Raw genomic sequence first — 14294 nt, forward strand, 5'->3', positions numbered from 1 at the left:
GGGGGGTAGATATTGGACTGAAGTTAGGGGTAGGTTCTTCACTCAGCGAGTCGTAAGTTCATGGAATGCCCTGCCAGCAGCAGTGGTGGACTCTCCCTCTTTATGGGCATTTAAGCGGGCATTGGATAGGTATATGGAGGATAGTGGGTTAGTATAGGTTAGGTGGGCTTGGATCGGCGCAACATCGAGGGCCAAAGGGCCTGTACTGCGCTGTATTCTTCTATATTCTATGTTCTAACCAGGTATCTACTGCTCACACTGATCAGTGTCAAGCATTACCCAATATTGATTTATTACTCCCTTAACTGTACTGCTCAGGGGTAAATGCATCAACATTATTTAACCATAATGCTGCTCAATCACCTGGCTAGTACTTTAAGACCTAAAGGTAGCAAATCTCCCCAGAATACTAAAGCTCTTCATAATACATTATTCTCATGTGGGATCAACAATATTTGGTTTTCAGTCCAACACCAGCATTAAATAAAGGTTTAACAGTCCTATCAATAAAGATTTGGTGTGTAAGGAATTCAGAAATTCAAACTGATTTTAGATGCACAATAGTTGTGCACGTGGAAGTAGACTAGTCAGGTATCAGACTGGCAGAGCTGAGGCATATCAACAGCCTTAAAAGCCTCCAAAGCACATTAAAATGCTCATTCAAGATTCTTATCCACATATAACTGTCATATTAACTGCATTAGATGGCCATAATTTATAGCATAGCCAAATAAATGGAATGGGTGGTTTAGAGTTTTCTTTAGAGCTCTGGAATTTAGCTCTAAGCAGTTCAGTCAGGTTATACAAGATCTGAAATAGCAAACACTATCTTAGCAGTGGAGAGACCAAATTATTAAGGAGAGAACTTCTGAATCACATGTTCAGCAAGGCAAAAGTTTATTCTGCTGGTTTCACTAAACATCGTTGTGCTCCCAGCTGTGAACATTTCTCATAGATAACGTATTTCAATGGCCTATTTTGAGTGCTTTTAAGGTGTTACAATCTGGAAATTCATTTTGATCTGTTTGATGTACTCTTAATTTACCTCCTGAGGAAGCTGTCGAGCAGAACCATCTGAAATCCTGTCAAAGATTTTCTGTACAGCTTGGATTCTAACCAGAAAAACAGGGCGCACTGTGGTGGCTAGTGACAGCAACAAATGGCATGCTGAGAGCAACAATTTCTCTGGCACCTGCAAGGAGAATTCTGTTAATGACACACAGGCTGCAAATCAATCACCCCACAAGTTTTAACATGTCAACCTCAAGGTTAGAATTTATAGAAGATGCTGAACTGTGTAGGACAAAAATACAAAGTAACGAATTGATATGGATACTAACTGACTTCATTACTAGCCAAGTCAGATTCTTAAATCTGACTGAAAGTGTTTTTTTTGTTTTAGTGTGAGAACACCTCACTAAAAACCAAGTGTTGCAGATCTGCTTTTAACCATAAAGCGGGAGTTAATTACGCAAAAAATGTGATAAAAATAGAATAAACCAAATTATATACAGGCCAACTGCCATATCCGCAGAATTGTTTTTTGTGGTTTCAGTTACCCATAGCTTACTGCGGTCTGAACATACTACAGGGAACGTTCCAGAACCAGGGGGCTGCTGGGAAGGTAAATTTCCCATTTAAATGAATAGTTCACTCCTATCCACAGTTTTGGGCTTCCACGGTAGGTCTTGTACACCCGCGAGTACAGACCACTGTACATAAGATTCCAAAGCACAATCTCACTAATCCCAACATGTCACAACACCAGAGAGAAATTCCTTCTCCACCAGAGGGACTGGCACAGTAGCCTTGATTCCTGATTGCAAAAATCTGACCGCCTCTTCCTTGATTTCTCAAAATGGAGCATTGACTTTTTTATAGTTTCACATAGCCCCTCCTGAATTTTAACCAGAGACTTCTGGCCTGGAACTCAAGCTAAACTCCTTTCATGGGTGTAATTTTGTTTTAGAACTAAACTATCTTCTCCCTTTCTCAAATGCAATTGCTTAATGCATCCAGCTTCAGGTAAAAGCCCTGCAGAGCCGCCAAAACTGAAAACAAAAAGCTATTTTCCAAGCTATGGGTGTTTCCTCTAATCAAGAGAAAAGTGTCGCCAACTTCCAAACTCGAACGTAAATGCACAACTGTTCATCTCTGCTCATAGGGTTCTTCCAATGTGAACAAAAATAATTAGGCTCAAAAACACAGGCTGCTTTTCAAATGACATCACCATAAAAGATACAAGTAGACAACTCTATCCGAAAAGCTCCAATGTCCAAAAGGTTTTTTTTCTCATTAACAAGTTTGTTTGTCGTGCAAACTGTTAACCCAAGTCCACACCCACTCAACGCCGGTCATTCAGATGCGACATATGGGGCAGTGGCCCAGCACTGGCAAGCCTCAATTTTGTTTCAGGGCCCGTTTTACTCAGCAAGTCTGTTATTTGGAAAGATTTTAAAAAATTTCACCAAACTGCCACTTACTCTGAAATTCGAAAAGTTCTGAATTCCAAAAACCAGCTGGTCCCGAGCATTTCAGATAAAGGATATGCACCTGTACTTACAAGTAATTCATTAAACCCCTTCATACAGGGAATTCATTTGCCACTCATCAAATTGAAGATCAAAACTTAAAGCGATATTAAAGTCCTAAATCATACATCGTGCATTACAACTTCACAAGACGAATATGATGCACTTATGGAAAGATACCAGGTTTGAATCAAGTAGTTTACTGGTACAAAGTCAGGCAATTGGGAGGGCTTATGCCTTTGTAGTAAAACTAGGTACATATGCACTAAATGCCATTATAAATACTGACCTGCAATAACTTGACGCATGGATCATACATACCAACAATCACTTCACACCCACACTCCTGGGCAGAAATCAAATGTGTCCCCATTACTGAAAGTATGCAGCTAAGAAACGAAGAAAGCAATGTACTGTACTGCAAGGGACATGTTACTTTGAACTGTGGAGTGAAATGGAAATAACAGACAGTACTTGAAAACCAAGAGGGAAAATGTATACAGCTTGCTTGCAACTTTGCAGGGTGTGGGAGTAAAAAGAACGTGAAATCAAGAAATGTATATGAACCAATGTTAATTTTTTAGCATGAGAATCCAGGCAAATTGGCACCAACTGTTGAGATTTTAGCTGAGGTCCGGATACTAACAGCTTTTTGACTGGTCTGCCTGCAGCTTAACAAAGATCATGAGTGAAATGTAAATGGGAAATGTATAGGAGTCAGCTGCAACATCTGTCTGTCTTTGCCAATTACACTCTCCCACTCAAACAAAAGACCAAGAAAATGACAGACACTGTAGGAAAGAATTCTAAAACAAAAGGAAAGGGAAGACCTAAGATCAAGCTAACAGTGAAGACTGGCCATATTTTGCAACAGTGTGTCAACGTGGCTAGGAAAAAAGCATTGTGAACAGCTCATTCTAGTTTTGTGGTCTGGACTGGTGATGCAGAGCTTTTTGTTCCCCCCACTGACTATATTCGCTCCACCTCCAAAAGTCCAGCCATTGCATATTGTGAGTCATTGACTTTGTATGAGTGAATGATAAGGGTATATCATAAGTTTAATAAGAATAACCATTTATCATGTGACTCAACACCATACAAGATCATTACTTGCTACAGACCAGCCTGAGGTTCAAATAAGACTTGGAATATCAGCTAGTTGTTTCAAGATCTGATCTTCCATACAACATACAGAAGCCCCAGGAATTCGCAGCATGCATCCAAACGGAGTAAGAACTTTAACCATGAAAGCAAGTGGAATGTCTCTGAACTATTACTTAACCTCCCAGAGAAGATGATGTCAACATACCTTTGAGCTAATGAGGGGAGCTGTAGCTTCCATGGCAGTGGAAATGAGAGAGACAAACTGCTCAGGATTTTGCCGTTGAACTTCACTGTAAAACTGAGCAAGCCAGTGAGAATAAGCCTGCAATGCTGCCAGAGACTGAGCATGACTGAAAGACAAGATTGAACAGATGTCAACACAAAACAATAAAATAAGTGTATGGAAATTGGACAGGGATCAGGTTTTCAAACTCATTATGCAAACAAATCCAACAATCCCAAACCTGAAGGCCAGCTCCTTTAGACAGTCTGAGAAAATAACATAAGCCAAAAGGCCTCCCCTTCTCCATTATAAACATTCGGACAGAGACTCTCCGACTGAAATCTGCCTAAGCCAGAGATACATCACCAGTTCAGAGTCATTATGGTAAGGCTAACCAATGGAACTGAATTATCCAGGTTTAAATTTGCACTACTGTTTCTCAGATCAGCCAATGTTACCCACTAATTCACAGAGTCAGATGTACAGCACGGAAACAGACCCTTCGGTCCAACCTGTCCATGCCGACCAGACATCCCAACCCAATCCAGTCCCACTTGCCAGCACCCGGCCCATATCCCTCCAAACCCTTTTTATTCATATACCCATCCAAATGCCTCTTAAATGTTGCCATTGTACCAGTCTCCATGACGACTTCTAGCAGCCCATTCCATAATCTGCATTAAAATGTTGCCCCTGAGGTCTCTCATATCTTTCTCCCCTCACCCTAAACCTATGCCCTCTATTTCTGGACTCCCCCCACCCCAGGGGAAAGACCTTGGGTATTTACCCTATCCATGCCCCTCAATTTTGTAAACCTCTATAAGGTTACCCCTCAGCCTCCAACGCTCCAGGGAAAACAGCCCCAGCCTGTTCAGTCTCTCCCCATAGCTCAAATCCTCCAACCATAGGCAACATCCTTGTAAATCTTTTTTGAACCATTTCAAGTTTCACAACATATTTCTGATAGGAAGACGACCAGAATTGCATGCAATATTCCAACAGTGGCCTAACCAATGTCCTGTACAGCCGCAACATGACCTCCCAACTTCTGTACTTAATACTCTGACCAAGGAAAGCATACCAAACACCTCCTTCACTATCCTACCTACCTGCGATTCCACTTTCAAGGACTATGAACCTGCACTCCAAGGTCTCTTTGTTCAGCAACACTTCCTAGGACCTTTTCATTAAGTGTATAAAATGAAGCACCTCATACTTATCTGAATTAAACGCCCACTGCCACTTCTCAGCCCATTGGCCCATCAAGATCCTGTTGTAACCGGTCCTTGCTTTTCCAAATACATGTACAGCCCGTCTCTCAGGATTCTCTCCAACAACTTGCCCACCACCAACGTCAGACTCACTGGTCTATAGTTCCCTGGCTTGTCCTTCACCAGCTTAGATATCGTCCAAACAAACCGTGTGCTTCAAAACCAGATACAGTAAGCACCTGGTTTTGAAGCACACTGTTTTGGTTTCAGATTCCAGCATTCGCAGTAATTTGCTTTTATACTGTAAGCATAGCTTGAGAAAGGGGCTCTCTAGTTTTCCTGCAAGGAGTAACTTGCTTCAAATTTATGCTACAGACTGAAAAAGAATTGGTAGGAGTCCTTGGTAGTCCCAACACATCCATACAAAAGCAAAGTACTGATATACTGGAAATGTGAAATTAAAAACAAAAATCTACAAATATTTAACAGGCCAGGCAACACCAGTGGTGTTGGTTTGGCCCTGAAAGTTATGATGTTTCAGGTTGATGACCTGTCAATTTTGACACAAGGTCATTCAGCTCTGGTCTTGACAAGCCTGTTGAGTGTCCTTTAGAACTTGTTCACAATGGGTCAGCAGATAGAGTGCTTCACCCCCCTCCCCCAAGTCACAAGGTAGTGAGTTTGATCCAATTGAGAATTGTACACAAACTTCAGACTGACAGCCCCATTACAAGCCTGTGAAGATTGTGTCTTTTGTATAAGATATTGAACTATGGCTCTCTCAGATGAAGATAAAAGAGCATGTGGCTCTATTTTGAAGAAAAGTGTGGCCGATCTAAGGATACCTGTCAATATTTCTCAGCTAGAATCACCCAAAACCACCCACTGGTCACCATCATACTGTTTATGGGATCTTTCTGCACATCAGTTAGCAATCAGATTCCCTACATGACATGACAATAATGGTCTGTGAAAGCCAAATCAGGCACACTCCCAGCAACAAGCGTAGGAATAACGGTGATAGAGCTTTGACAGCTTATTTCCTTCTTATTGTTGATGCATCAGGGCTGAACAAACAGGCCACATTTCACCCAGTTTTCAACATAAATTGACATCTCAGATTTGGTACATAGGATTACTTACACATCAATCAGATCTGGCTTCAGCACAGATGGCACAGCTGTTTCCATATCATACAGCTTTATCTGGGATCCATACAACGTCACCTCAACAAGTCTAGGGCAGAGCAACATATCAAAAAACAAATCAGCAGGACCGTGACCAGAAAAACATGTGCACAACTCTTTCAAGAATGATACCAAATTGGATGAGGTACACGTGCAAATGTTTGAGCTATTCCCAAGATAAGTTAGAACATAGAACAGTACAGCACAGAATAGGCCCTTCAGCCCACCATGTTGTGCCAACCATTGATCCTCATGTAAGGTAAACCTAATGTACGAACCCTCAAATTTCTGTGACCATATGCATGTCCAGCAGTCTCTTAAATATCCCCAATGACCTTGCTTCCACAACTGCTGCTGGCAATGCATTCCATGCTCTCTTAACTCTGTGTAAAGAACCCGCCTCTGACATCCCCTCTATACTTTCCGCCAAACAGCTTAAAACTATGACCCTTCGTGTTAACAATTTTTGCCCTGGGGAAAAAAATCTCTGGCTATCAACTCTATCTACGCCTCATTATCTTGTACACCTCAATTAGGTCCCCTCTCTTCCTTCTTTTCTCCAATGAAAAAAGTCTGAGCTCAGTCAACCTCTCTTCGTAAGATAAGCCCTCCATTACAGGCAGCATCCTGGTAAACCACCTCTGAACCCTCTCCAAAGCATCCACATCTTTCCTATAATAGGGCGACCAGAACTGGACACAGTATTCCAAGTGCGTTCTAACCAAAGTTTTATAGAGCTGCAACAACATGTCATGGCTCTTAAACTCAATCCCCCTGTTAATGAAAGCCAAAACACCATATGCTTTCTTAACAACCCTGTCCACTTGGGTGGCAACTTTAAGGGATGTACCTGCACACCAAGATCCCGCTGTTCCTCCACATTGCCAAGAATCCGGTCTTTAATCCTGTACTCAACTTTCAAGTTCCACCTTCCAAAATACATCACTTTGCATTTATCCAGGTTGAACTCCATCTGCCACCTCTCAGCCCATCTCTGCATCCTGTCAATGTCATGCTGCAGCCTACAACAGTCCTCTATACTGTCAACGACACCTCCAACCTGTGTCGTCTGCAAATTTGCTAACCCATCCTTCAATCTCCTCATCCAAGTCATTAATAAAGATTACAAAGAGTAGAGGCCCAAGAACAGAGCCCTGTGGAACACCACTCACCACTGACTTCCAGGCAGAATATTTTCTTCCACGGTCACTCGCTGTCTTCTGTCGACCAGCCAATTCTGTTTCAGACAGCTAAATTTCCCTGTATCCCATTCCTCCTGACCTTCTGAACGGGCCTACCATAGGGAACCTTATCAAATGCCTTGCTGAAATCCATATACACCACATCCACCGCTCAACCCTCATCAACTTGTCTAGTAACATCCTCAAAGAACTCAATAAGATTTGTGAGGCATGACCTGCCCCTCACAAAGCCATGCTGACTGCATTTAATCAAGCCATGCTCTTCCAGATGGTCATAAATCCTATCCCACAGAATCCTTTCTAACAGTTCTTAAATACAGTCTAGGTTTGTATTCCCTGGAACATTCAAATTTAAGGAGATTTGAACTTGGCTTTTAGGATTTTGAAAGGAATAAATAGAGTAAACACTTAATTGTTCTGCTAGAAGAAATCCAGAAGAGTCAGTGATTATTAAAATGCGCAAGTAATCTGAAGTTAGGGAACAATTCTTTACAGAAAGGGCTGTAGAAATGAAATTCTTCCCTATAAAACGACACCAGTTCAAATAATGATTTTAAATTAGTAGACTGGTAGATTTTTTGCTAGATAAAATAAAAGTGGTCATGCATTGAAAGAGGTTGCAAGGAATTAAGAATTAATATCTCAACAGCAGAATAGGCTCAAGGGACCAAATGACCTTCCCCCTGAGATAGTGTGGAAATGTCAGATAGAACGACAGAGCAAAGCACTCCTGAAAGAAAAAAAATTTGGGAGGCCGTGGAGAAAAGTAGTCCCTGAACCTACTGTACGTTCTTCACAACCCAGTGGAAACCACACTGTCTTCTCTGGACAACCACAAACATATGCAGACATCAGCAGAAAGAAAGACACGTGGCATACTTTCCCTCCTCACCTGATCGGGGCTGAAAACAAAAGTAGGGCCCTGACTGATGATCATTTCAGGATCTTCCTGTTGGTATGGGTTAATAATCTACCCCAATGCCTTGACCCACCTCAGTACGGGGATAGCTCTAGGCACATTCATAGACATTTACGTATACTGTACTTTTATCTATAGTAAGCTATATGCAAAGAATAAACTTCACATAATTCAACAGCAAAAATGAACTACAAATTGGCATGGGATTGTAACCAACAATCCCGCAGACTCTTGTTGGGCCAAATGGCCTGCTTCCATACTGTAGGGAATCTAATCTAAAAATCAAAGACAAGTTACAAAAATTGAACCAGCCTCAATATAAGCTACATTAAAATAAATATAGCTACCATGATGCGGCAGAATAAAAAAAACTTTTGAAGGGAGATGCAAACCGAACACAAAGACAGTTGTTATTAAAGTGGTCAGTAGGTGCAGAACAGAATAAAACAAAGAACACAGATTTCTTGCATAAAAGTAAACAAATATCTGACAACGAACTGAATTCGCACAGTTCAGCAGGAGATACACTCACTGTGCATAGCATATTTAGTTACTGAAGGTGAAGAAGGATAACCCCTCTCCTATCAAAATAAAGATCAGCTACATTGTCACCAAATTAGTGGGTGAGTTAGATTAAAAAATTAAACGAGTTAAAAAAGATAGGGCTTTACCTCTCCACAACTCTGAGTGCATCATTAAACCTTGCTGCAAACACATCCCCAATAAAATACTCAGCTAGGCGACCACTAGTCTGAAGCAACGAGCTGAGGTCACGTAAGGAACAATGCAAACGTCGACAGTCATTCTCTGCTGTAATGTTCAATCTGTGAACTGAGGATCACAATTCATCAGCATGTAATAACACCCAAAGTGTAATTGTCACATTGTAAACATTTATAGTAGTACAAACTAGGAAGGCAGTTTAACGCTGCAAATCTGCTCTGCCATTCAGTGATAGCAAGGCTGATCTGCAACCCAATTTCACACAGCCTGCCTTTGCCAATGCAATTAGTTAGACTCGCCAATTATTTAATCTTTGCTATATTAAAGCTATCTATACTATTTATAAAATCACCCTTCTTTGTTATGTACTTTTCTACTACAAAAGGTGGTTAAAAATATTGTCAATAGTTGGGGGCCTACCTCAGACGTTTGCAGAAGACCACTAGTCACATCCTGCCAATTAGATACTTACTAACCGTTTCTCGCTGCTCAACCAATTTCCTAACCAGATCAATAATTTGCCTTCAATTCCACGAGCTGCAACTTTCGCTAAACTGTGCCCTGAAGGAACTTGGTGACAGTTGGCGTTGTTGAACTGCAGTGCATTGGATGGGTCTACACAGATTTTAGAAAACCCCTTGTCCAGATTTCACGGCACATGCCGATTAAAGAGGAAAGGAAAGTACTTGGGATCCAAGGTAAAGTGGAAAACTGGATCCAAAATTAGTTCAATTGCAGGAAGCAATGGGTAGTAGTTACAGTTTGAGAGATTGAAAGGTGATTACCTGCAGTGGTCTGCAAAAGCAAAGAGACCTTGGAGTGCCAGGTCATAGTTCCTTGAAAGTAAAGTCGCAGGTGGATACGGTAGTTAAGACTGTGTTTGGTATGCTTTCCTTTATTGGTCAGAGTATAGAGTACAGGAGTTGGGAGGTCATGTTGCGGCTGTACAGGACATTGATTAGGCCTCTTTTGGAATATTACGTGAAATTCTGGTCTCCTTCCTACCGCAAGGATGTTGTCAAACTTGAAAGGGTTCAGAAAAGATTTACAAGGATGTGGCCAGGGTTGGAGGATTTAAGCTAAAGGGAGAGGTTTAATAGGTTAGGGCTGTTTTCCCTGGAGCAGAGGCTGAGGGGTGACCTTATAAAGGTTTATAAAAATCATGAGGGACATCGATAGGGTAAATAGGCAAGGTCTTTTCCCTGGAATGAGGGAGCCCAGAACTAGAGGACATGGGTTTAGGGTGAGAGGGGGAAAAAAGATATAAAAGAGACCTACGGGGCAACATTTTCATGCAGAGGGTGGTGAGTGTGTGGAATGGGCTGCCAGAGGAAGAGTAGTACAGTTGCAACATTTAAAAGGCATCTGGATGGGCATATGAATAGGAAGGGTTTGGAGGGATATGGGCCAGGTGCTGGCAGGTGTGACTAGATTGGGTTGGGATATCTGGTCGGCATGGACAGGTTGTTTCAATGCTGTACATCTCTATGACTCTAAGTCCCACAGGATCTTGTATTTCAATTAAGTCATTGCTGGCTCTTAACTCTTGAATACCGACCAGATATCCCAACCCAATCTAGTCCCACCTGCCAGCACCCGGCTCATATCCCTCCAAACCCCTCCTATATGGAAAGGATGCTTCATTTTGTGGAAGAATCTTGAACTAGGGATAAATATTTTAAAAGGGTTCACTCATTTATGACAGAAGAAGAAACACTCTTCCCCTCAAAAGGAATAAGTGCCTTTATAATTCCCTTCCTTAAAAGGCAACAGATGCAGTATCATTAAATATTTTTTAAGGCAGAGGTAGAGGACTGTAAAGTCGCTGCCCTGCTTTAATAGGTATTATTTATAACAAATAAAGTTTCTTGAGTCACTGCACTAAAATGCGTCCTGCTGCTTTATTGGTTAAAGTCTCAAATAAATAATATCAGATTTGTGTATAAATCTTAACACCTCAAGAATATGGCGTATAAAATGAAGGATCTAGATTGAGTAAATAGGGACAATTAAAAGGCCATTAATGCAATTATAGATGTCAATGCTTCAATAAGTTCAACTGGATGGAAACTATCGTACAACCAAACCCCAGTGACGTGCAGACTTGTCCCTCCTTTCTTTGCAGATGACACAAAGATAGGTAGAGGGACAAGTAGTATTGATGAAGTGGGAAGGCTGAAGAAGGATTTAGACAGGCTAAGAGAGTGGGCAAAGAAGTGGCAGACAGAGTACAACATGGGAAAGTGTGAGGTCATGCACTTTAATAGGAAGAGGGGCATGGACTATTTTCTAAATGGGGAGAAAATTCAGAAGTCTCAAGTGCAGAGACTTGGAAGTTCTGGTCCAGATTCTCTCATGGTAAACTTGCAGGTTGAGTCAGTAGTTAGGAAGGCAAATGCAATGATGGCATTTATTTTGAGAGGATTAGAATATAAAAGCAGGGATATACTTAAGGCTTTAATACTCCAAATGTGGTCTGACAGAGCTTTATGTGCAGTTCTGGAGACCCACATCTCAGGAAGGATGTGCTGGCCCTGCAGCATGATCAGAGGAGATTAGAAAGAATAGTCCCAGGAATGAAAAGCATAACGTGAGGAATGTTTGAGGACTCAGTCAATATTTGATGGAGTTTAGTAGGATGAGGGGGTGGGAATCCAATTGAAATACACAGAATAGTGAATGGCCTGGATAGAGTTGAAGTTGGAAAGGCATTTCCATTGGTAGGAGAGACTAGGATCGGAGGGCACAGCCTTAGAGTAAAGGGAAGACCTTTCAGAACAGAGATAAGGGGAAACATCTTCAGCCAGAGTGGTGAATCTATGGAATTAATTGCCGCAGAAGGCTGTGGAGGCCTGGTCATTGAGTATATTTAAGACAGAGATAGATTGGTTCTTGAGTACCAAGGGGATCAAGGGTTACAGGGAGAAAATGGGAGAATGAGTTTGAGAAACCTACCAGCCATGATTGAAGGATGGAGCAGACTCTATGGGCTGATGTCTGCTCCTCTGTCTCTTATGGTCCCTCATGCTCCAGTTAAAAAGGTGAAGGGGAGTTTGCTTAGGAATGATGAAACCAAGTGTAAAAGTCCTGTAGCAATTATAAAACACTACTGCCAATGAGATCAGTAACCCCAAGACTCAAAAAGATGTTTTCATTCTGAGGGAATCTATGACCTTAAGGTTGAAAGTTGACATAAGAATGGAGAAATGTTGCTCAACAAAAAACAGAACAAGAATCAGAATAAAAATAATAAAAACAATTACTCAACCTTTATTTTAAAAGCAAACGTGTTACAGGTGGTGGATTTTTAAAAAATATGCAGCATAGGAAGGTGCCTCAGAAGCAAAAAGGCAGAAAAACCGCTGCTTTTTATAACAATGGAGTAGCCTGCCTCACCAGAGTTACATTGTGACATACTGTCATCACCAATAACTCGGGTGATTAGATATCTGTCTTAGAACATGTTCACATTTAACCTTTTGAGTTTGCAACATGCACTAATTTAGCAGATTTAGCTCAATTTAAAGCAAGTCAGCTACTACCAAATTCTATTCTAAAGCCAAATACTTCAATATATCCACAACATCCATTCACATCATAGCACATAATATAGAACAATGTTACACATTGTCAGCTGTTAACAGGAACATAACCCTTACCTTGTCCTGAAGTTACGACAAATTGTTGTAGTCCCAAGTACACTTCAAGGTTATCCTGCAAGATGGGAAACTAGGAACAGAAAACAGAAGATTAAAGTAGTTCTTAAAAGGATGATCAACCACACCAAGCATTTACTCTAAGTATGGGAAGTTCTTTGCATTTTTGCAGAGATTGGTTGCAATACATAGACAATGGCCCCGAAGCTCTGAAACTTCATTCTAGCCCACACTGAAACAGAAGGCTCCCAAGAACTGTCAGAATACACCAAACACTTATTACATAGCCTAGGTTGAGTGAAGCCCAGGACAGTCTCAATTCAAATCAGGACGATGGCTCAGTGGTTAGACTGCTGCTCTCACAGCTCCAGGGACCCGGGTTTGATTCTAGTCTCAGGTGACTATGTGGAGTTTGCACATTCTCCCAGTGTCTGTGTGGGTTTCCTTCGGGTGCTCTGGTTTCCCCACACAGTCCAAAGGTGTGCAAGGTTAGGTGAATTGGCCATGCTAAATCGTAGTGTTCAGGGATGTGTAGGGCAAGGGTGGGGTGGAAGGGATGGATTGCTCTTAGGAGGGTTGGTGTGGACTTGTTGGGCCAACGGGCTTGTTTCCACACTGTAGGGATTCTATTCTATTCGATTCATCATTGAGCAGTCAAATTCTCAGTTCAAAAGAACCACTGGTATGGAATATTACAAACTGGGTTTCTATACAGGATGCTCTATCAAAATAGAAACTTGAAAATCATTGGTTTGTTGAGGCAGATCTAAACTATGCTGTGTTTGTGACTTGGGAGCATTGGATACTGACAATAGTGCAGAAACAGCAAGTACTACATTTCTCATGACATTCTACACCGAATGCAGTCCAGCATAATGCATCATACAGATTCCACATTAATGCGACTTAGTAACAGTTACTTACGATTGTAGAAAATGCATGAGAAGGAAGGAGCTCCATCACTTTGGCCACTACCTCCAAGCTCTGACGTAGATGACGCTGCCATTCAGTCTGTTGCTGCAGGCAAAGAGAAGCAAAGACGTTGCAAACTTCTCAAGCATAAAAGTGAGTGAAACTGCTGTGTAATGCTGTGCCATGGCTCCTATTTTACTTGATTATACTTCATAGATACTTAAATAAAATAAATAACTGCAGATGCTGGAATTCTGAAATAAAAACAAATTGCTGGAAAAACTAAGGTCTGGCAGCATCTATAGACAGAAAGCAGAATAAGGTTTCATGTTCAGTGACCCTTCTTCAGAGCTGTTTGTTTTTACTTCTCATATAGTTGTTTGGCTGTAAGGCATTTTGGGCCCAAGGTCACAAAAATGCAAATTTATTTCTTTATTCAACTGAAGTTCCTTACACTCAATAAATAACAATGATAAGGGGGAAGTGTTGCAATAAGCAACTTTCAGGCAGCTCTTTTGAAACAAAGGAACTCACTACCTCATTTATGTAAAACTGTGCTTTCAATGGGCTCAAAAAAAAATCACACAAGACAAGTGCTGGATAATGCTATGGTCTCAAATGGGTTG

The 14294-nt window shown here is 41.3% G+C and overlaps 1 protein-coding gene across 2 annotated transcripts in view; it reads right to left on the reverse strand.

The window, feature by feature from the left end:
* The window catches only part of xpo6 (exportin 6), a 140600-nt gene that overhangs the window by 35172 nt on the left and 91134 nt on the right, over positions 1–14294 (reverse strand). For both annotated transcript variants that reach the window (XM_043711504.1, XM_043711505.1), the window contains 6 exons: positions 13681–13773; positions 12760–12829; positions 9049–9208; positions 6213–6305; positions 3841–3985; positions 1046–1192 (listed from right to left, as the gene is read on the reverse strand). In XM_043711504.1, the coding sequence (XP_043567439.1) occupies positions 1046–1192; positions 3841–3985; positions 6213–6305; positions 9049–9208; positions 12760–12829; positions 13681–13773 (708 nt within the window). The remainder of the gene's footprint in view (positions 1–1045; positions 1193–3840; positions 3986–6212; positions 6306–9048; positions 9209–12759; positions 12830–13680; positions 13774–14294) is intronic.

This window comes from Chiloscyllium plagiosum, chromosome 21 (genome assembly GCF_004010195.1).
Source record: "Chiloscyllium plagiosum isolate BGI_BamShark_2017 chromosome 21, ASM401019v2, whole genome shotgun sequence".
In the NCBI taxonomy this organism is placed as follows: Eukaryota; Metazoa; Chordata; class Chondrichthyes; order Orectolobiformes; family Hemiscylliidae; genus Chiloscyllium; species Chiloscyllium plagiosum.